We start from the raw sequence: 24,083 nt of genomic DNA on the forward strand, positions 1-24,083 counted from the left end.
GGGAAGTGCAGGACGACCTAGAAAGCGAACCGAAAGCGACCTAAGAAGCGAGAGGGAAGCAAAAAAAGAGAAAAAAAGAAAAATAAATAAAAATAAAAACACAAAAAAAAAGAAAAAGAAAGGGGAAGCGAGGGGGAAGCACGCTTCCCAAATTTTTTTGGTGCTTCCCAGCACGTTTCGGAAGTGCCATGTTTCGCACTTCCGAAATGCACTTCAGGAAAGCGTGTTTCCACATGTCCTATGGCGCTTCAAGTAACCCAGACCCAACCACACCTTTCCCATTTCGCTGCAGAACTTCTTACTTTTGATGCTACGCTAGGGGTTGTAGGATCAAAAGTAAGGAATTCATCTTCGTCCTTCCAGGGCTCCGCCTACCCCATTTTTGCCTCAATCATCTCTTTTGCTTGTCTTTTTTCTCTCAAACCATTAAGTAATTGTTGAGATTGTCATTTCACAGTATCCGACAATTTTCTTGATGTGAAGGCCACAACATTAAGATGTGTCACAGCTAAATGATGCCTCAACCAAGAGATACCACTTGAAATAACAGTATGGCAATAGTTGCACTCGATTTTCAACCGGTTTTCACTCATTATTCGAGTGCCCCATTGCCATGCCGAATCATTTGATGCCATCTTCCCCAAGAAAAGTTCAATAAAAAACAAAGAATAGAGTTTGTTTACCTTAACCCACTTCCTTGAGTGGAAATGCACTTTTACTTGATGAAATCGCAAAATCCCTCTCCCTTGCACATGGATCGGCCCTCAAATAGCTCTCACGAGTCCTAGGGTGTGTGGATACCTCTCTAATGGCCTTTACACAAATGAGGGAGTCGGACTTCAAGAGGTCTTTGAAACCCAAAAAAGAAAAAAATAGTATTCGGTCTTTTTAAGTGCGTTGAGCCTGTATCGTACGATACACATTCATATCGCGATACGAATGCATATCGTATCATTTTTCTATATAGTAATGATACATAACGGACAACCTTGCCCCTAGTACCCCATACACCCACTTGGATCATCATATTCATAAGTTCTTAATGACAGAGATATCCAAACCTGCCCTAAACAGAAAATACAACAATAAAAGAAAATCATGACGTGGCACCAAGCTGCTATCAATCCCACCCACTTCAAATCAGCCTTGCCCTCAAGAATGGAGGGTTGGCCTGAGAGTTTTGTTTTCACCATTCCAGAGCGGTTGTCCATGGTGACATCAAGGTATGTAGTTGATGCAGTATGAGTTGTTGTGCCTTTGATTCTTCTATTGAATCAATTGTTATCACCTTGTTTTGAATTGCTCTCATCTTTAGTTCATAACAGTTTTTGGGTTTTCCATGTACACAAGGTGTTGTTTCTAAAAAATCAATAAGTTGTTATGGTGCTTTTTGCAGTTGCATAATTTGTGCATGTTGTCTGCACACAAGCAAACTTCAGAGGTTGAGCTTCATGATAACTTTAGAAGTTGCCTTAAATGAGTGACACAAACTGAAATATGATGGTGTAGGAGTCTATTTCTACTATTTTGACCATGTTGAACACATCCATAGGGTTAAATTTAGACCAGTGTTATCAAAAACGCGCCTTGAGGTGCAAAAGGTGTGTCTCACCTTGAGGCGCAGCCCTCTGTGCCTCAAGGCACAAGCCTGAGGCGTGAGGCGCAAAAAAAAAAAAAAAGATTTCTAAGACATAATCAACAAGATTTTTGTAGGTTAATCTCATATATTTTCTAGTTATTTCAGTTATGTAATCAGTTTCTTAGTATATTTTAACTTTTGTTGGTTAATCTCATATTTTTCCAGTTATGTAATCAGTTTTTATATGTTACTTAAAGTAACATATAAAAGTAACTTACTTTTATATGTTAATCTCATATTTTTTAGAATAATCTCATATATTTTAATTTTTGTAGGTTAATCTCATATATTTTCCAGTTATTTCAGTTATGTAATCAGTTTCTTAGTATATTTTAACTTTTATTGGTTAATCTCATATATTTTCCAGTTATGTAATCAGTTTTTAGTTACTGTTATATGTTAATCTCATATTTTTTTAGTACTTATTTGAGATTTTCTATTTCTTATTGGTGGTTATTTCATCAATAAAGCATTTCTTTATTTATTTGTATTTTTAGATATTTTTTTATAATTTTTTTAAAGTTTTCAAAAAAAATATTTAAGGCTTACGCTTTACACCTCGCCTCGATTTTTGGTGGAGCGCCTCGCTATGCCTCAACGCTTTTCACAACACTGATTTGGACAAAACAACTTGCTACTATAAGTTACAGCTAGGGGGTACCTTACCCACGAGTGTAGCCAATATTATCTCACATACATACATACATACATACATACATACATACATACATACATACATACATACACCCAAGTTTTTTGAAATTGTGGTGTCGCACTCAAGGTTGCCATACTAGGAAGCGGAAGTGGGAAACGATACGGGAAGTAGAAGCGAAGTGATGCATTTTAAAATGTATAGGAAGCGAGAAGCGAGGAATAAAAAAAATAAATATAAGAATTGAATGGGAATCAAAATGAAACACAAATAAAAACTAAAATAAAAGTGGCTAATATTAAATTTCATGATTTTTTAGTGTAAAAATTACATTTTTAGAAAAATCTAAAAATGATGACTACCAATTTAGAGAAAGCACATGGAAGTGAGTGAGAAGAGTTTGAGAAAACACATAAAAAACATGAAAAGTTGAGTAAGAGAACATATAAGAAGAATAGATGAAGTGTGTGAAAAGCATAGGAGAAGCGTGGGGGAATTGAGGTTCTCATCAAGTTTCGGAAGCGACGAGTATCGCGCTTTCGAAGCAAGTTTCCGGGAAGCGAGCTTCCTACCTATCGAAGAAGCTTCCAGTAACTTTGGTCGCACTGCACCTATATAACATAGACTTGCAACATTTTCTACTTTTTTATTCTGAAAAATGAAGCATTAAGAAGAGAAATAAAAGAGCAAAAGCAAGAGGTAACCCTGGGATGTAATAACACACACAAGAAAACCACTATGAAAACTATACCCATACATAAATACATCAATAAGAGCTTCCTAAAACATCAAGTACTTTCCTAAGATGCTTAGTAAGACATTGGGCAGGCATCTTTAAAGCATTAAGTATTTGATTGTGTAATGTCCCATAGTACATCAATGTTGATTGGAACATGACAGAAAGAGATTGCCACCTTTTGAGATGCAGTTTATTCCATAATCAATGGTAGCTTTTGCAAATTTTGTTATATTTAGGTTGATTTTTACTTGATCCCAACAGCCAGAAGCCTTATTTTGTGTTAATCTTGTTTTATTTTGTAAAAATCAACTCTTTTCTCATTAAAGATGGATCCCTCCCCATCAATTTCTGCACTAAGCAGCCTAATCGGACTTTTTCCATGGTTGGGAAATAACTAATGCCTTCTAACATATTCGTATGGAAGGGGATAATGGTCCCTTGCATCAGATACCTCAAACTTGATAGTCATATTAATGGAACATCGGCTCCACTAAAATATATACATAAAGAAGAAACGTCAAATACAGTGTTGGTTGCAATTAAACTTAAAAAGGTCATGTGATGAAATCTTAAAGTAGATGCATAATGTTGATGTGTCACTTTGACAGTGCACCTGTTTCCAAAATCAGAACATGTTTGGTTAAATTATGCCTAGATCAAGACAAGTTTATGCAAGCTGCACATCTCGTCTAAAGCAAGACTAGATGGCAGAGCCAGCACAATCATGACACATGTAGGTTCATTACGAGGAACCAATTAAAGTTAAACTTTTAATAGGTTAATTAGCTAAACAAAAGGCCCTAATGATTGCCAGATAGCATGCTACAACTTGAGGAAGTAGGACTTGAATGAACAAAAACTCTTGCCTACATGTTGCAGAGAAAAACTTAACTGAACTCTTGAAAGATGACCCAGAATGAGAAAATCCACACTCCACAGTAATGTGTCTCAAGAACTAAATAATATTTGAAGTGAAAGGCACTTGGTGGCAATTTCATCATTCTACAAGTCAGCTTACAAAATTCCATCATCGACAAAGTCAAGAACACATTTATCTCCCAAAATGCAAAATAAAACCAAATCCAGCAAAAAGAAAATTCCTAATAGACAATATAGAAAAGGAATAAATATCAGATTATATACAGTTATATGAAACTGTGAAAAGGTACCACACTACTCAACTGGCAACTTAAAATCCTCCAAAAAACATAAGCTAAACTTAAAACCATTGTTATCCTACTTCAGGTTAGTTACAACAGAAACTGAAATTAATGATACAAATTTGAGACAACTGCTGTTCAAGAAACCAAAATTTTTCCACTGGATTTTCTTCATCAAAGAATGGAGGGCAAAATTTTTTAGAATCCCCTTTACTATTGACTCAACAAACAGAAATCCACAAACATAAGGACAAGAAAGTAGAAGATAAAAAATAATTGAATAGAAGAAAATAAATAAATGAGAACTGAAAGAACAAACCTTAAGTATTTCAAGATCCTTCTTTAATTCGGGAGTGATGGTTGGGGCAGCTATGTCAAACCTATACAGAAAGGATGCAATTGAATCCAGTATGCCAGTGTTGTAAATCATAAAAAAATAAAACTAGGGTTAAGACTACATACCACTTCTTACCGGCAGTATCCTTTAGTTGCTTCCTCTGCAATTTATTCATCTTTTTGGGGTCTCTAGGAGGAACAAAGAGTCCATCTAAAAGCATCTTATCAGGCATCCAAAAGGATGATGTATGGCCTACATTGTGATTTTTCTCTTTCGATGTAGAAGATGAGAAATCAGGCAATCTAGGGTTCCACAAAAGGTCAATTTTTTCCATATCTTGAGACATCTAATGATCCAAGAGCAGCATAAATGTGGAAAAAAAATCCATTAGGAAATATGTTAAGAATTTCCAAACAAGAAAATGGATATGAATGGATATACAATCATTTTATACTGGAGAAAGGCATATGTTGTTTTAACTGACATGGCCTACAAATTTTAAAAGTATTATCTGGTCAATTTAACAGTATCTAGTATCTACATTCAATCAAGTAATGTTGAGTACATGTACAAGATATTTATTGTCATCCCACTGTGCATATTAGTACAGTACATTATATAACGCATAGATTCAGAAGATTTCTAATTTCACATGGAACTTGGAAAACAGATCAGACCCCAATAGCCTAGACAAAATCTAATCCAACTTCTGCACCAAAAAAACAAGAGCCATTCACTTGATAAAGCTGACCTAGTTTTTGCATCAATTCAAGTGAAAACATGGTGGAAACTTGACACATGAACACTCCATTTTGCCCTCCATACCCGTGTCGACACCTGGACACACCATTTTACCCTCCGTACATACAAGTTTGTATTCAATTTATAATTATATTTTCAGTATATAGCATATACATTTAGATTATATTCAGTTTATATTGAATTTATTTTGTATTTATGTGATATTTAATATATATATATATAGATATATATATATATATATATATATAGATATATATATATATATAGCCGTGTCCCCGTACCCACATTGTTTGGAATTGTCGTGTCGTACCCTCCGTACCCGTACCCACACCCATACCCAGGTGACATAGGTGGGAACTAAGACAAGTGACCTCCTAATGAATTACAATGCTTTAATCTAAAACCTTAGTTGTCCCACAACCATTAATGTCATGTTCACCATCTCCCTCTTAGTTTTTATCATGTCACCCTCACATATTGGTGGTAGTGCAAGTTTTAAACATGCCAAAACCTTCATGAACAGCAGTGTTTTCTAAGCCAGCTCAATACACTTAATCATGACCCCATCCTTCTTTGTTGTTTTAGAAATCCACCTTAACATACACATTTGATTGCAGAAACTCATTAATACCTTAGAGTTTGCACCTACGACATTGTAATTCCTAAGATGGTCTTGCGCATATGTACCTTTAGCTAGATAATTAGTTATATATCTCTCATTAGACCACTACATGTCTTACTTTTCTTAATCCATCTGTGATCATGTCAGTCATTTCTTTGTCCAAATACGCCATTTAGCCGCACAATAGAGCCTAATCACCCCATATTATTGCACCTTTGACACCATAATGTATTCTGTCTTAACTATAGCCTCTTGTCATAGCTTTTCCTTTAAAATTTCACTACACAACACACACATAGTTATATAGTCTTTGCTTCTGAGTGGGCCTGTGCATGAGTCCAGCCAAATAGAACCTAGACTAGCCAATTCGAGGTTGACCCAAGAAGCATGTATCAAGTTTTAATGTTGATGTTCAAGCTCAGCTCATTAAAAGCATGAACTCCAGCTCAGCATGAATCCATGCTTGGGGTTCAAGCCCAAGTATATTGTATGGATTATACATCATGTTGAGTATGGATTATACATCATGTTGAGTATACATGACATTTCAACAGAGTTGTAGTGGAAACCATGGTTCATCCATGACAACAAAATACAATAACTACAAAAAGATCACATACATGTGAATCACATACATGTGAATCACAAGATACAATATTATGCAATAAAGATCCTCCAGAAAAGATGCATACTTGTAACACCCCAAAATCTTAACCCAAAATTTTTGAGATTTTTTTATATATATATATATACAGCGGAAACCAATCATACCATAGGGCTAAGCATTCCAGAACATTACAGGTGGAGCAAGACCAAAACATTCTTTTCATTTCAATATCAGTGAAAATTAATATCAGAGTTTTTCACACTATCCCTGGAACAGTAAATCCAAAATCCCGATCGAAGCCTCCTCCCGCAGTCGCTCCTAACTCCAACTCTTCACCTGAAAATTTATAGGAATTAGACTACAACTGTCTAAGTAGGAATTACTGTAATTCTTCTTTCAGGTATATCATGTGTCAAGTATGTGATATGGGTGCCGAATGTGAATTTCAACCCATACAAGAATAAGTAAAGAACTACACTACAACAGTCAACAATTTATCAAAAGCAATCTGGCAAGTATCATCAATAGCAATCATTTAAATATCCCATGACCACAGATACGAATTCATACAATGATTCAGAGGAATGCAATTATGACAATTACATAATTCAGGTAAGTGTTCTTATAACTTGGTGCATCCATTATGCCAAAAAGAACATAAATCAATACCATGAATTAAAGTTCAAGTAGAACAGAGCATTTAACACACACTAGAAATTAAACAGCAAGCATCCACCAAACAGATAACAATTAAGAGAGCAGATAACATATGCATGATCTAATGCATAGCAGGAAAATGCATGATACCACTTTCAATGCATGAATTCTTTTATTATCTTACCTTTAAGTTTTCTTTTCCTTTCCACATGCATGCCCTATTTAATGCATATATCTTTAAGTTCCTCTTTTTAATTTTCATCGCCCGCGGATACACCAAACGAGTAAAATCCCCGAGGTCAAGTAGGTTCTCAGGGTAGCTTAGCACACAATTTGTATTTTATTACTGGGTTCCAACTTAGCCATAGACCGATATCAGGAAACCGCACCATCCATCGGAACATTAGACCTCCACATCTAATGTCGGGGACACAAGGAACACCCCACGCCCACAAGTGTCACTTCCTTAGTACCAAAACAAACTCACAGTTGTGACCAACACACCACTCCCGGGTAAAGTGACAGAGTCTCCCTAAAACCGTGGCCAGGAGAAGGAACCTCAATATCGGGTTCAGGAGACCAAATTTACGCACACAGAGTTTTTGTATCCTCACAGTCTCCCCAAGATCGGGACTCTAAGATCTCAATTCTCCAGATGGATGATCCTAGAATGTATATTACACTGTTCTTATTCATTATCTTTTTATTAAGAGCCAATTATTGAGTCTTGCACTTCAGCATGAAAAAAACAAGGCAAAAGCTCGCATCAACCCCTGCGAGAACCATCACGAGACTCCAGCCCGTGGAAACACATCGAACAGTGCAATATTGAGCAATAAAATCACATTTACAAATCATGCAAAGTTAATCATAGGCTTGCAAATCAACATACCACATAAGCTCGCAAATCACCAATGCGTAGCTCTTCACGGCCTACCACCCGTGACAACTATAGAACAACACAATTAAAACCATCATGTAAATATGATTATTGCGATGCATTTAAACAATTAAAGAAAGAGTGAACCCAAGCTCAAGGCTCTCCAAGCCTGTGATGATTCATTTAAACCATCGCTGCATTGTATGCAAGAATCATAACAAATGCAATTTATGAATGATACCAACATGATTCCAAATGCACATTCACTCATACCAATTTAACAATATGCATGATCTACCACAACCATATGCATGTGTTCACCATCCATGTGCAAGTGCTTTCATGAAATCACTTAACACACATGCATTCATCCAAAATTTCATAAGTACATGAGGACATTTATGCAAGATTGTATATGCCAATACCATTGATGCCATGTACGCACTCGTACCAAACAAACTTTGCAGAAATCAAATATCTCACATGTTACAAACTATAAAGCATGCTAACACGTGTCATTAAATATTCAAAACTCAACTTTACATTCAAAAACTCAACTTTACGTACATAATAACAAATAGAGTTATCAGCACAAATTTGTTAACATTGAATAACTTATGTATGCCCTGCACATGCTTAGACACTGCCCTGTGCCAAAACCCAAAGTTTCTCAACATACACTGTGATCTGAGTATTAACCTGTGTGGTTTAGGTGATGCAATTAAACATATATGAAAAGCAACCCAGCTCATGGCTCTTCAGGCCGGTGATGGTCCATTTAAGCCATCAATGCATCTTTGCCATGTGTATCCTTGCATCAACATACATGCATCTATGTCAACGCATACTCCCTTGAGGGTATGTGTGCGTACATAAAATGCATATTCTCATCAAGTGTGCATGCTCATGTCGATTCCATGATCTTAACAACAATTGCATAAGCATATCACTATATATTCCCATCATGTGCACACATACTTGTCAATACATGTTTTTCATTGAAATAAACGTCAAATGCACATTTTCTTTCAAATGTGTGTAACTATCAAGGCACTGGTTCGGTTTGGAAATGTCATATGCCCATCAACACAAATTTCTATCAAGCTCTACCTGATTGTCAACTCAAAATTTTATTAAGTGCGTGCCTAACTTCTGCATAATTTGGTCAAGTACAGACAACATGCAAATACCGATTCTTAACACATATATTTATATATATTTACAAATGTATTTAAAGTACGAAGGTCTCTCTTCATCAAGAGGTTCACATCCAGCCGACCCAGTCGACTGAGGTCCCAACCAGGCTCAGCCGACACCAGTCAGCTGGGTCGGGTCTGGCAAACAGGCTGGATAACTAAGCCAGCCCAGCCGACCCCGTCGGCTGGGGCCTGACAGCACCTGCACTGGCCCAGCCCAGCCTGTGTGTGCTGTCGAGGCTGGACAGTTACCCACCCATTAATGTATATATATATATATATACATATTATAGGAACAATTACACGGTCATATATCTGATAGGAAGCATGATTATTGAGCAAGTATGCAGCTAAAACATTCAACAATTAAGAAACAGTTACACACCTACACAGGAGAAAATTTTACATATATAAATTAAAAAAACCTGTGAAAGAATTTTAAATCAACATACATGCACACCATGTATCTTGGTGTGGTTACTTATCTCCATGTTTTTCTCTACTAAACCATCCAGCTCATACCCAACCGAACACCCGGCTGGGTCTAACAGCATAACACTGTAAGTAGCACTGAATACGCTCCAGCACCCAAATGCAGATGTACACGCTATGGAAGTTCTTTTCATGTGTGAACAAGAAAGTGGTGAAAGAAAATTCTACAAGTAATATTCCCATGTGTGCATGTACGTGTACAATAATGTGCATAACAAAAATTGTCATGAACTAGGTACGTAAGTGTGCTGCAGAAATACAGACAAGGATACTTATAAGACTTGAATACAAACTGAAATGTAAATAACTCCAACAGTTGACAGATAAACCTTACTATCACATAATAGATGTCAAGGCTAATTAAAGGCATTTAACTCAACTAAAAATTTATGCATATAAACGAATCACAACATTAAGACATTCTAAGTATTAAATTTTCAAAACATACACTAATTCAGACAAAAATTAATTTGAACTTGAATTCATTTTAGATAGTTTAATATAGGTTCCATAGTTGTAACACACTGATCAGGTGTCCTATATATATTTCTTTTTCACACAAGGAGGGGTTTTGTGTTTACACAACATCCCTTTCTTGATATTAACAGAGGTTAATCGACTTGGATTTACAACACTCCAACCGTGAAATTAGAATAACGTGATCCCTCTCGTAGGAGTAACATAACATTGTAACTAATAGTGGATAGTTTCAGTGATTTAACAGAATAAAATGGACATTCAGGAATCAATTAGGGAAATAAAATAGGGAGGTCACGGTTATCAAGAATCAGGGTATATGCCCTTAACAGAAATCTGAAAACCCCTCTATTATTCGAACACCCCTGTAGCATCTAGATTTTTCACAGCAGCCGAAACCTAAACCCACACCAAACATAATAACTCCTACTATCGATAATCCATAATCCCCAAATCAGAGATTTGGCATTTCCGGTGGCTTAAAAACCCAAATACCCAAAAAACCCTTTCGGATTTTGGGATTCACTGCACCCGCATCGTATGCTTGACCCACAGAATACCCAAAAGAAAAACAAACAGGAAAACCTACCTTTTTCCGGCGAGATGGTTGCTGCTACAACGAGAGGAGGTGAAGACCGAGAGGGAGAGAAGGGCTCGGCAGGGCCGGCGGCGTCGACCCAGTCACACGTAGCGAGGGTGCCGGCGAGAGAGGCTGAGGAGGGCCAACCGCGATGGTCGACCACGGCGGCGAGGCTCCAGCGAACTCCAGGGCATCGCCGATGGCTTGCACAGAGGGAGACGAGAGAGAGAGAGGAAGAGAGAGAGTGAGAGAGAGAGAGATGAGGGATGAGATAAACAGGGGTTCGGGGACCCCTTTTTGAAGAGGGCGACCCCCGAAAAGGAAGGAGTATCCCTTTTCGGCGGCTGCGCAATAGCCCTCCCCTGAGCCAATGCTATTTCCTGCGTTAGGGTTCTGAGAACCCTAACGCACTTTCTCATCGGGCAGCCCTGTAGCGCCCTTACATTTCTTTCTTTCTTTCTTTTTTTTCACTTTATACAGTACGGGTCGGGTCCAGTTCTGAGCCCCGCAACCCATGACTCGGGATCCAATAGTAAAGTGGTTCCGGGTCCGGTTTGAATGTGGATCCGAGTCAGAAAAAGGATGTGGATCCAAAATGTTGGATCTGTTTGGGTCCAACCGTGGATCCAATCCCACATAAACTAATTCTTTTATTATAATAATTTTTAATTATTTATTTATTAAACATTATTATTACATTTATGCCTTTAATACCCATATATATTTCTTTTGGATCGAGGTAACGGATCTGGGCCCAATATGTATAAAACCACCCATGCAATACGGATCTTGGATCCGAAATGCGGTTCTCATGCCCAATTATTTTTTTTTTTAGAAAGAAAAGAAAAAAAATCTTATTATTTTCAAATAAATTTAAACAGCTAAAGCCAACAATCCGGGTTATTACGTCCTTTTGGATCCGGGTAACGGATCCTAAACCCAAAACCTTAAAATTCGTAGATATTACAATACTTGCAGTAATTGATAGGAAATAGCAACTCATTTCAAGCCAAGTCACCATCCTCGCTTGCCTTGGAAAATGCCTGCCACCTAAATGATGGTCCCCTTCATTAGGAAACATTGATACTCTACTTCCACGGAGCAGATCAGATTACTTCTGCATCTAGAAATATCTATGTTGACCCAGTAATATTGCACAACTTGGGTTGCCAAAGGTCCAAAAAGGCACCAGTTCAACTCCTCTAGGATGCCATTATGCAATAACTATAAAGTTTCCTTACACCTCCCTCACCAATTGACAGTAGTTTGAACCACAAACAACCTTCAGATGTCATGTAGCAACAACTTTATCCTCCAAAGGCCTTAAGAGAAGAGCCAACTTAAAAGAACCTTGCAAGCAATCCTCCTTTCTTTCATGCTCAGATTATTTCTTGATAAATCCAACTTCAGCCACTCCTAAACAACATGCACTATGCTAATTGAAAGGCTTCAACAGCTTTAGATTACCCTCACTTGAAAGTATTTCTCATGGACGTTTCCCAAGAGCTTTCATATAGTTTAGGAGAGGAGCAAAGGGGACTTAATTTCCAAGTTAAATATTTCCTCACATAATATATATTGTTAAAGGAAAGTCTTCCAGGAGCTTTCACTATACTTCAGCAGAGGAGCAAAAGGGACTTAATTTCCAAGTAAAATATCTCCTCACATAATACATATTGTTAAAGGAAGTTGAAAGCCAGGCCCATGCACAAGGCTGAAATCCTAGCGTAAACATGGGCCTCCATCTAATTGCAAGCCATACACAAACATATATTACAACTTTTGAATGTTTGACGATTTTAAGTTGTGCAAAAATAATCTATAACTACCCACCCAATTGAATCACCTCGGTGAATGACCTATAACAAACATAACCAATCATATCGTAAAACATCCGCACAACAAACATTCTTCAACTAAACCACACTACTAGCAAATAATTTTCATTTCATTCCAACCCCTCAAATTCTTCAAAAAACTGCATCAGAACCCCTCAAAATAATGGGTATTGAACAGTACTTGATTATTTGATTTATATGAAATATACATGCATGAATTTAACCGATATCTGAAGTTCTAATACTAGATGAAATACGCATTGATTTGGATTCATATTCTAAACTTGACACTACAAATTCTAATGAAACAAGCACATTGACACTAAAAATCAAACCTCCAATATCTTTATGACAATATAATCTATTTCCATTTGAGAAAGCTAACACCACAATGCCAATGAACCAAATATCAAGCAAATCTGCATTCTCCACCCTTGCATTTCTAGAGAAACCCTGCCTGAAAAAGGGCCAGCAAAGGCCCTTTTCTGGGCAATTAGATGGAGAGTGAGAGAGAGAGAGAGGAGATCCTGGCCGGAGAAGGACCAGATGAGGCCCTTTTCTGGCCACTAATATTGTAAGACGTGAAGAAACCCTGGCCAGAAAAGGGCCAGTTAGATGGTGTGTGTGTGTGTGGGAGAGAGAGAGAGAGACCATGGCCAAAAGGCCAGCCAATGGGCCCTTTTCCAGCCAAAAATGGAAACACAGAGGTCCTAGCTGGAAATGGGCCAACAGGGGCACTTTTCCAGCCAAAGAAACGTGAGGGATCATGACCAGAAAAGGGTTATTTTCCAGTAGGAGACCATAGTTGGCAAACTCGTGACTCGGGCTCGGACAGGACCCCTACTGGGTCACCGAGTCTGCTGGTTGACTCGGTGACTCAGACGAGTCAGGAATATATTTTATAGTGTAAGCACATGAATAAGACACGGAAATAACTAAACTTCAAGCTAACATGTCAATAGTTAAGTTACAAAAACATATAATTATACATGATTATTAACTTTTTTCATTGAACAATATTAGATTCTTCATAACAAGTGACTTTATATAAGAATTATGAATAAAAATAATAAAATACATAACAAAAAATTTTATTTAATGGGTTGGATCGGCAGTCCTGAATCGATCGAGTTGGGGTCCAATCCGGGTCGACTCGAGCGATTCCCGAGTCGACTCGCAGGGTTTGCCAACTATTTAAGAAACAGAGAAAGAAAGAGAGGATTTCCGGAATAGGGCCCTACTGACCTTTTTCCGGGCACACACACACATACAGAGAGAGAGAGAGAGAGAAACACTTGTGCTAGCCGAAAAACAATGATAAATGCCAGGAGTAGGCAGAGCAACGGCAGATCCAAGAGTCTAAACTAGGGTGGGCACAACTAAACCTATTTGATTATTTCTCTAATCAAATCACCAACCAACCAAAGTTTTTCAAAATACTCCTAAAAAGATCATATACTAATGATTACTAACAAGTATTTAACATAAGAATAAGAACTTGAATCAATTCAAATATTCAAGATATGTAAAATGAAAAAAATGAAATTTGTAAACACACCAATGAAGTCAGTTGATATAGTCTCCCCTCATTTTGATAAATGAAGCCCCAAGTATGAAATACTAATCCAATGTCTACATTGAAAAAATATTTGAATGGTTAAAACCTCGACAAAATATTGCTATATCAAATACTAAAACAAATCAAGGAAAAAAAACTAAAATCATAACATAAATGAAAGATGGAATAAGATTATTGCTATTTGAAAAACACAAAGAAACCCCTAATCCTAATAGAAATCAAATATAGAATCATGATTATTATTAATTGAAATTATAATTAAAAAGAAAAAATAAAAGCACGAAAAGCCCCTAAATCCCTAATTAAATGTTCATGTCATTTGAAATGATGCAAATCAAAAACCTAAATCCTAACAAAAATCATAGATCTCTCATTTATGCTAATTGATAAAAAAACAAAACAAAAACTAATATTCTAAGTTCTAACCAAAACCAAGTATTGATTTTTCATGGATTCATGTTTAATGCTAATTGAAAAGTAAAAACACATAAAACCGTAAAACCATAATTCAACATTCATGACATTTTAAAAAACACCAAATCAAAAACCTAATTCTTACTGTAACGCCCCAAAATCGTGGACTTGAAACCTTTTATGAAAAAGGTTGAAAGCTTTGAAATCGATTACTTATCAGAGTTTGAAACAGAAGTTCAGCGGAAAATCATGTTTGAAATAGCAAGTCCCTAGACCTTGGGCGCATTACAGCGCAAACTTCCCTTTACAAACTGATTTGCAATTCGAATATATATTTTATTGAAATGGAAAGAAGAACAAAGTTTTGGTAATATAGTTTTAATAATTCAGAGTTTTAATCAAAAGAGATGCTTTCAAAGAAACTCTATACCATATTTTTACCAAAATGTCCTCAGGAGCATAACGTCAGGGAAAGGGTCTCGCCTTAAACGCATCACGTCATCGTGCCATCGCAAGCTGTATCAACCTGTACACCACCTGCCCATGAAATGGGTTAGTTTCGCGAGAAACTAGTAAGGGTACAAAAGACAAGAAAGAACAAAGGCTGCAATAAGCAAGATACTCGCTAGATCAAGCGGAAAAAAGCAAGACTAGCAGAACTAACCAAACGTGTTGTGGAGTAAGCAAAACTCTAGTAAAGCAAACAGCTAAATACAAGAGCGGTGAAGACTATAGTGTTAAACAAACAACTATAGCAGTCCAACTGATTCTATAGGTGAAGAGTAACTAACTCTATTCAACAGTCAAACAAAGTCAGTACATCACAAGCAATTTATAAGCTACACGCAATAAGCAATCACACAACAGCAGTTATCACAGAATGTAGGTAGCTTATAAGACAAGCAACTACATTCATCCAAGTGGTAAACAGTTCGTAAATTACGAGTTGTAAGCAATCACATTAATCATAAGAGACGCAAGCCAACAAGTGTTACCTTACACTAAGCACCAAGCAGTTCGACCAAGAGGTAAAGCAAGTCACATGCTAATATGTAGCAACTAGTATAATGCTATTATTATAAGCATTTAACTAGTATAAGAAACTAGTTATTACTTAGCAAAGAACTGTGTAAGCAGTTTAACCAACTAGTGTAACGCCTCGACAGGCGTGCATAGCTCAACAAGTAGCATACTGAACTACCGAGTAGGCAAGCAATCAATTCACGTCACAGCACGCATATCTCATAATCATGTGCGTAGGTTATATCTTGTTCTCATTATGAGCTGGTCATTGTGGGTACGCACAAGGCAAAAATGTAGAAACAGACGAGATCGATTCGGGGGTCCATTATGCTATGTATTTTATTATACCCCGAATGACTGACTGAGTCCGCATCTTAAGGGGACGACCAGTGGCCAAGAGAGTAAGTCCCCAAAGGCGAACAGGGCCTACAGATGCATCCAACTTCTTCAGAAGTGTCAAGCGACTACCACCTAGGATAATTATGGTAGCCCCAATTTTCCCTACCTCCGATGACTGGGAAAGTCGGACCTTTGCCCGTAATAGCCATTAATGGCCTGTCCATCGGAGTTTTGTACCCATCCATCCTCTCTCTTGATGAACCATATCGAACGAGTACAACGGGGGTTTCTTAACTGTCGGCCCATTCTACATGCTCTGGTCTTTCGACCCACTTGAGCATCTTGCCTATGAAGGCGCATAATTATCATTATGTGAATTACACGCGCCATTGCACGTTCAAGGCAACCACACATCTCTCATCCTACTCACCGCAGTACGTACCGTACTTGTTCAAAAGTACAACCATGATGAAAGGGGTCAACTCATAGTGAGGGTAAAAACATCACTCTTTTGTAATCTCAAACACGTGTCACTGCACGTTCGAGGTAAACATAGACCTCTCATCCTACTCATCGTAGTACGCAAGGTACATGTTCAAAAGTACAACCACGATGAGAGGGGAATGGATTTCTCAAAGAAAATCCATCAACAATAATCTTGCGATAATCTCGCGAAAGAAGGAAGTGCGCCAACTATCTTGGTTTGACCAGAAAGCCTAGAAACTAAGTCTCGCATCAGAGGTGATATAGCGTCGATCTTAGCGATGGCGCAAGTATCTCAATAGGACTCTCGCCCTACTCGTGCACAGGCTCCTAAACAAGCTTATCTGAGTCGTATCGGATACGCGAACTGAAGTTGCAACACACTTCTCCCAAATACATCGATTTGGGAGATCCAGCTGCTATCTCGCAAAAAGCTTTCGAAATCTGCTTTACTAAGCTATACATTTTTGAAAATAGGTTTGCACCTAAAAACCATCATTTTTGGAGAACCGAAGTGCATAAGTGTGTGTCGTGGCTTTTAGGACAAATAAGTGAAACGGTATACACTATACACTCGAAACTGCACTCAGGGAGTGCAAGCTTACAAGAGGCAAACCCGTGCACATTATAGCGTCGTGGCAAATCGAGGAGCAACACTCGATCTGCGAAACTGCACCCTGAGCGTAAAACGCACAAACCACACATGAGGTATGAAATCATACCTCGACCATCGAAACACACAAGCAGACAAATATGTAAGCAACTAGCAAGGTACGAACTCATACCCTAAGCAAGTACCAAAGATGACTCACGAGACACAAAGTCGTATCTCGATTAAACGATAAGCGTAAGCAAGTAAAGGAGCATACGACAGAGATAAGAATATATGCACGAGCAAAGCATATGCACGAAATGCGACAGCAAAGTAAGGACGAACAACACATACAAAAAGTAAGTGCAAAAGCAAGCACGACTACAACAGGAAAGTAAGGTAGTAAGTAGTAAGGCTATGGCGCATAAAGTGCGGGGCAGCAAAAGTAAATGCAGAAAGTAAAGTGCGAGAACGTAAAGGAGGACCAGAATTGCATCCTGGAGTAAAAAGGCATACATATACAAGTAAATGCCATGGTGCAAAGCGCGGGGCAGCAGGAAACTAAAGTACGAAAAATTAAAGAGGACAAAGATCGCAAAACCGCGTCCTTGAGTTAAAATGACATGAACTGTAAAGACATGAATTAAAAGCCTGAGCACATATAGCGCGGCAGCAACAGAAAAGAAAAGTGCAAGAAAGTAAAGAGGACAAGGATCGCAAAACCGCGTCCTTGAATTAAAAGACATACGTATATATTTTATACGTATACATATATCATCGTCCTCTTTCATTTTTAGTTATCTTTCCTTATTTTAGCATTTATCCATTCATTGTCCATTTACGCAAGAATCCCTTACCTTGAGGGGTTGCGGGTCCTCGTACGCCTACGGCATAGGTAAGCACGAGCTCGAGCCACTAAGGCGAGCTGAATCCACCGTTCAACCTGCGATGCTTAGAACGTTAGTAATATGCCATAATATAAACGAGAAGCGGGTCTGGTAAGACCTGCAGTAGTACCGGACCACAAGGGTAGGCAGGGAGCTCGGCTCCGTGCAGAAAAGCAACAGAGGCAGCAAGGCCTCCTGCAAGCTGTAGAGGTAGAAACTCTATATCCTGCCAACAAGGGTGCCAGAGGCAGGGGCCTCACCCCTGCCTAGCAAAAAGCAGCAGAGGCAGGGAGCAGGGGCTCCCTGCCTGCCAGGACAGAGAAGGTAGGGGAGGGAGCAGAGGCTCCCTACCGAACCTGCCACAACAAGACAGGGGGGGTGACACCCCCTGTCGGAACACACATCGGGACAGGGGGCGCAGCCGCTTGTTGGGAAGGAGACAGGCAGGGGTTTTGCCCCTACCAGCAGAAAGATCAAGGCAGGGGGCGAAGCCCCCTACCGGGAAACAAACAAGATGTAGGGGGCTTTGCCCCCTGCCGGGAAACCAAAGGAGGCAGGGGGAAAAGCTTCGCCCCCAGACGACATAACACAGGAGGCAGGGGGTGGAATCCCCTGCCGACATAAGAGAGGCGGTGACAGGGGACTCAGCCCCCCTGTCGACCGACTCCAAAAGGAATGTAGGGGGGTTAACCCCCTGCCGACAAGAGGCGACGACAGGGGGCTCAGCCCCCCCCCCCCCCCCCCCCCGTCGACCGACTCCAAAAGGAAGGCAGGCGGGTTAACCCCCTGTGGACAAGAGGCGACGACAGGGGGCTCAACCCCCCTGTCGACCGACTCCAAAAGGCAGGGGGGTAACCCCCTGCCGACGACAGGCGATGACAGGGGGCTCAGCCCCTCCTGTCGGTCAACCCCTCACAAAGGAGAAGAAGAAGAGGGGAGGGTTTACCTGAGAGTCGGGGGTTTCCGGTGTGATGGACGACGATCGGGGTGAGGATGCCGACAACACCGTCGTCGGAGGCCGTAGAAGAAGGGGAGCCTAGGACAGGGTTCCGACAAGGCGTAGCCGGCGTCGAGGCTGCTCCGATGTTGGGTGGTGCCGGCCCAACACGAGAGAAAAGAGGGAAGACCGACGAGGCTGTCGCCGACGGCAGCCGTCGATGGTCGCAGGGAAACAAGGCCGTCGGCAGATGGAGGCTTCTGGAGAGCGAGGGAGATGGTGGCGACGGTCGCCGACAGACGGAGGGGGCTCTGGCGCAGCCGACGACTGGACGGAAGAAGAGCAGCGACAGTGGCGGCCGAACAGGTCGGGAACGGAAGGGGTCGGCGAAGGTGGGTGGTCACCGGAGCTTGGAGGCCGTCGACGGCGTCGGTCGCAGGCGGGAGTGGCGAAGAGGAGAGAGAAGGGGCGAGGGCTTTTGCCCCTCGCCTGAGGCGCCTGCGTCTTTTAAAAGACGCAGGTTCTCAAAGCTTCGAGAACCCAGGTCCGGGTCAAGCTCGGGTCCGGGTCAGACTCATAACCGGGCCTGACACGGCGGACCAAGCCTCGACGCGTGTCTGACACGAGTCCGGCACGATTTTTTTTTAACGGGCTTTACACTTACAGACATCATAAATTATCCATTTATGCTAATTATTAAAAAATAATATTTTAACCAAAAATCAAGCATTCATTATTGATTATTCGTGAATGCATGCCTAATAGTAATTGAAAAACAAAAAAAAAACTAAAATCATAACTAAACATTTATTCCATTTTACAAAAACCAAATCAGAACCTTAAATCCTAACAAACATCATTTATATATAGGCTAATATAGAAAACATAAAACCCTTAAAATTCTAACTAAAATCAAGCATGCAGAATCATGTTTAATTTTGATTAAAAGAACACAAAAATACCTAATTAAATATTCATCTCATTTAAAAAACCAAAATAAAAAATTTAAATACTAATTGAAAAAAAAACACAAAAAATCCTAAAACCTAATTAAACATTCATGCTATTTAAAAAAAACTAAATCAAAAAACTAAATCCTAACAAACATCATTAGTACGTAGGCTAATTGAAAAAAAACTAAAGTTATAACTAAAATCAAGCATGTGGAACCAATGCTTAATGGCTGGAAAAAAAAACAAAAATACCTAATTAAATATTTATCTCATTTAAAAAACCTAAATGGTAATTGGAAAAGAACGCAAAAAATCCTAAAACCTAGTTAAATATTCATGCTATTTAAAACATAAATAAATCAAAAACCTAACTCCCAAGTTCTAACAAACATCATTCACATATATGCTAATTGAAAAAAGAAAACTAAAATTCTAAGTTTTTAACTAAAATGAAATAATGTTTAATGATGATTGAAAAGAAAAAACTCAGAAATGCCTAATTAAACATTCATCTCATTTGAAAAACCAAAATAAAAAATCTAAATGCTAATTGGAAAAAAGAGAACACAAATAAACCCCAAACCCTTAAAAAGCACAAGAAGAAGGACACCGAACTTCGGATGGCGGACGCAATGCGCAGTGGCATGCCTGAGGCCCTGATCCGACCTGAGCACAGAAAGAGAGAGAGAGGACCTGACCCAAGCCAATGGCAAGGGATGCGTTGGAGGCCCTGCCCAGGAGCGAAGCTGCAGAATTGGTGTTTTAGAGAGAGAGAGAGAAAGCAGGGCAGAGACCAGGTTGCGCCTAGGGTTTTGGGAGACTGAATAGTGTCGAATATTTCCAAACAACATATTTGATCGGACATCGGTTCGGATCATAGTGACAAAAATTTAAAACGGCAATTTTTCAACTATGAATTTCTCGTGAGATTTTCAAAAAAAATATTTTTCTCAAGTTTTTATCGGGAAAAAATACATAACTTCTCAAAAAAAAATCAAAATAAAATGAAAACAAATTGATTACACTATTAAATTTTACATATAAAGAAATATAAATTATATTTTCCAAGGTTTTAAAACTCGTCGAGTCAACTCGGCTGACTCGGCTGACTCAGCTCGGCTCGGCCCTCCAGCGAGTCAACCCGGCAAGGCAAACTCGGTTTGCCAAGACTCGGGGCTGACTCGGGCGAGTTCTGGGATGTTTGAAATTTGATTTTTTGGGTATTTCAGAATAAAAAAATGATACCGAGCTAATGGTATTATGGGAGTTCTGCTCAATCATCTTCAATTTTGCATAACCAAATCCCCTCAGAAATAGCATCTCCTACATTTAGATTGTAAAATTGTGTAATTCTTGTGGAAGAAAAACTACGTACATCATTCTGACTAGTTTACTAAGTTTGATGATTCAAATCATATAAACTGGCCCTAATTAGTATAAGCATTAAGAATAAGATAAGATGACTAGTCTGAAAAGATAACTTAGAAATGCAAACTTGAGAATTAAATGCATGCTAACAATAGATATTATGCATAGAGTAACACTGGAAGATTGGCTTTAGGAGGTTTGTTTCTCCATTTCTTCCAATGTTGTGACAAGTCTCTGTGGAACATGTCCAAACCATCCTAAGCAACAACCTTCTTTTTCTGTTATTGACAGTACTCTTAAGTGTCTTCTAATGCATTCATTTCTGTCCTTTGTTATTTTATACATTCATCCTACTATACACATCTCTATAACAGGAATTCTCTCAAAACTGGGCACCATGTAAGAATGTTGGTATTACAACAATCTTGGAAACATTCTTGCAATCATAAAAGTGCTCGTCCATCACATAACACTCCACTAGCTTGTCAATATTTAATCCATCGAACTCATCTTACTAGTAATATCTTCATCAAGCCCACCATAATGTTGCATCATAGAGCCTATATATGAGTTTATCATCTCTTGTTTACTGAAAAACATGGTTTGAGACAAATTATATACTGTTTTTCTTTTAAAATCAAAAGTTAACAAAACCCGGTCCGAGTCACCGAGTTGACCCGCCGAGTCACGAGTCAATAAAGAACGAGTCGAGTCCCGAGTCACGGGTTTTAAAACCTTGATATTTTCAATTCCAATATCATATCTAAGTATCAACTATCAACCATTAAACATCAAATAACAACCATCAAAATGACAGTGGGCAAAGGAAAAACGATAAAAAGAAATGACCAAAATGTTAGAACAAAACCCACACAAATTAGAAGCAAAATAGGAAGCAACCATTCACAATTTTGAAAGCCCCACTTAAGCTAAAGAGAGAGAGAGAGAGATTAACATCTTGTCCCATTCATGCAAGTCTTCCACAAAACTTTTGCAAGTGGTTGAGTCTTTTCAAATTGCAAACCATGGTTGCAACTAGCAAGGCAAGAGCCACCTACATTTACCCAAAACCTGTCATATCATAACTCTTCTTCATGTTATGTAAATTTTCACAACTCATCTTGTTTTTGTGGACAAGTAGGTGCGTCAAAAAACGTTTTTCTGCATAATACTATGATCCAAATCATCCCATTTTTTTTGGAAAAGAAAATAGCCTTTAACAATAGCAAGAAAATCACCAATGTTTTCGTTCCTATCGTATCCTTCTAGGCAAAACTAAAACTGGTCATGAACTGAAGATCCATAAAGGGCGAAGGCCCCATCATTCTCATACTAACTAACAACTTAAATGAGATAATGCTTTGTTTCTGGTGGTTCTTCACCAAATTAATGACAGTAATAACAGAGAGAAAGAGAGAGAGAGAGAGAGAGAGTTGGGACTTACTCATCAGTTACCGCACCGCTTCCACCCTCTGACGCCTCACGCAGCCACGCTACACCGGAAAACCGCACCGCCAACCGCTAGGGTTCCGTCGTTGAGAGGCACAGAAAGGAGAAAGGGAAAGGGAAAGTCGGGTAGGGGGGGGTGCAGGGTGTCTTGTTAAAAACCCCCAAAAAAAAGACAAAGCATAAAGCAAAAGTTAATTTCGCGAGAATTTAAAAAATAGCGCGAATTTTTTGCGATAAATAGTGGCAAAAGATATTTTTGCGAGAAATTTAAATTCTCGCAAAACAACGAAGTTTTTATCGCTTCCTTAATTTCTCACAATTTTTTCACAAAAAAATCATATTTCTCGCATTATTTGTCACAGTGGTTCGGATTCTGGTTTCATCTTCACATTGGACTTGGATTCAGTTTACATTATAACCTAATCCAAGTCACAGTCCGAGTCCGAGTCCGAGTCCGAGTCCGAGTCCAACTCCAAATCCAACTTGTTTACATCCCTACTTAACCTGTTTTAATTGGGATCTCATTTTTTTTCGTTTGCAAAGATTATGTTAGTTGATATTCTAGCTCATTGTTGTCAGTATCGTTATGAATCGGCTGATTCAGGTCAACTCATATTATATGACTGTCCAAGTTGTTCGCACATCGTCATCAAACAACGGACATTTGAAACATATTATTTGAGTACGGTCCAAACAAACGTTGAACTTTGAACAGTTGTTACGGAACAAACAAAACTAATGTTCTGTTTCGTTCTTTTTGTTCATTTCGTCCAACCCTGGACAAGCCATCAAACATACCCTTAAGGCCTTCAAGCTCAAGGATGGCATGAATTCAATGTTTGAGTTGTTTATCCCTTGGCATGCGGCCAAAATGGGAGGGGTGTCGAAGTAGATCCAATGTTCAGGGCCAAAAGCGACAGAGGCCACCGCATAGTGATGGCCCCCACCCTATTAAGGGGCGAACACTTTATAAGTGTTCACCCCAAACATTGAACTGCAGGTATGAAAGGAATACTTCAAAGAGTTTCATGCCATGGAAAACTAAATAGAGATTGTAGAGGAGACGGTTTGGCCTCAATCATTTACTCAAGAGAAGAAATGATCTGCATAAAAAACAGTAATATGCCTGACATTAAAATAATATTAAAATATTATTTACAATGTCTATCCATGACAGGTGCCTATGAAATAACTCAAGACTATCTCTGCAAAGTTGGACTAAGACTAAGATCCTAAGATCTGGTCTGAGTACAACCAATTGACAACCCTATTCGTAATCCAGGTATAAAAAGAGAAAAGAACTATAGCCAGCACCAATGTTGTCAGTATCGGCCCTGAATGGTTAGGCCACAGATTCAGGTGTATGGGCTGATACCGATATTCAACTGAATCATTCTGTATCAGCCCAAAAATAATAATAA

General features: G+C 38.9%; 1 protein-coding gene across 1 annotated transcript in view; it reads right to left on the reverse strand.

The window, feature by feature from the left end:
* The window catches only part of LOC149822683 (rRNA-processing protein fcf2-like), a 48,953-nt gene that overhangs the window by 20,123 nt on the left and 4,747 nt on the right, over positions 1-24,083 (reverse strand). The window contains exons 2-3 of the mRNA XM_089979987.1: positions 4,653-4,873; positions 4,510-4,570 (exon numbers count right to left, since the gene is read on the reverse strand). Of these exons, the coding sequence (XP_089836113.1) occupies positions 4,510-4,570; positions 4,653-4,873 (282 nt within the window). The remainder of the gene's footprint in view (positions 1-4,509; positions 4,571-4,652; positions 4,874-24,083) is intronic.

The sequence above is a fragment of the Nuphar pumila genome, chromosome 11 (genome assembly GCF_984573655.1).
Source record: "Nuphar pumila chromosome 11, dmNupPumi1.hap1.1, whole genome shotgun sequence".
NCBI classification, from domain to species: Eukaryota; Viridiplantae; Streptophyta; class Magnoliopsida; order Nymphaeales; family Nymphaeaceae; genus Nuphar; species Nuphar pumila.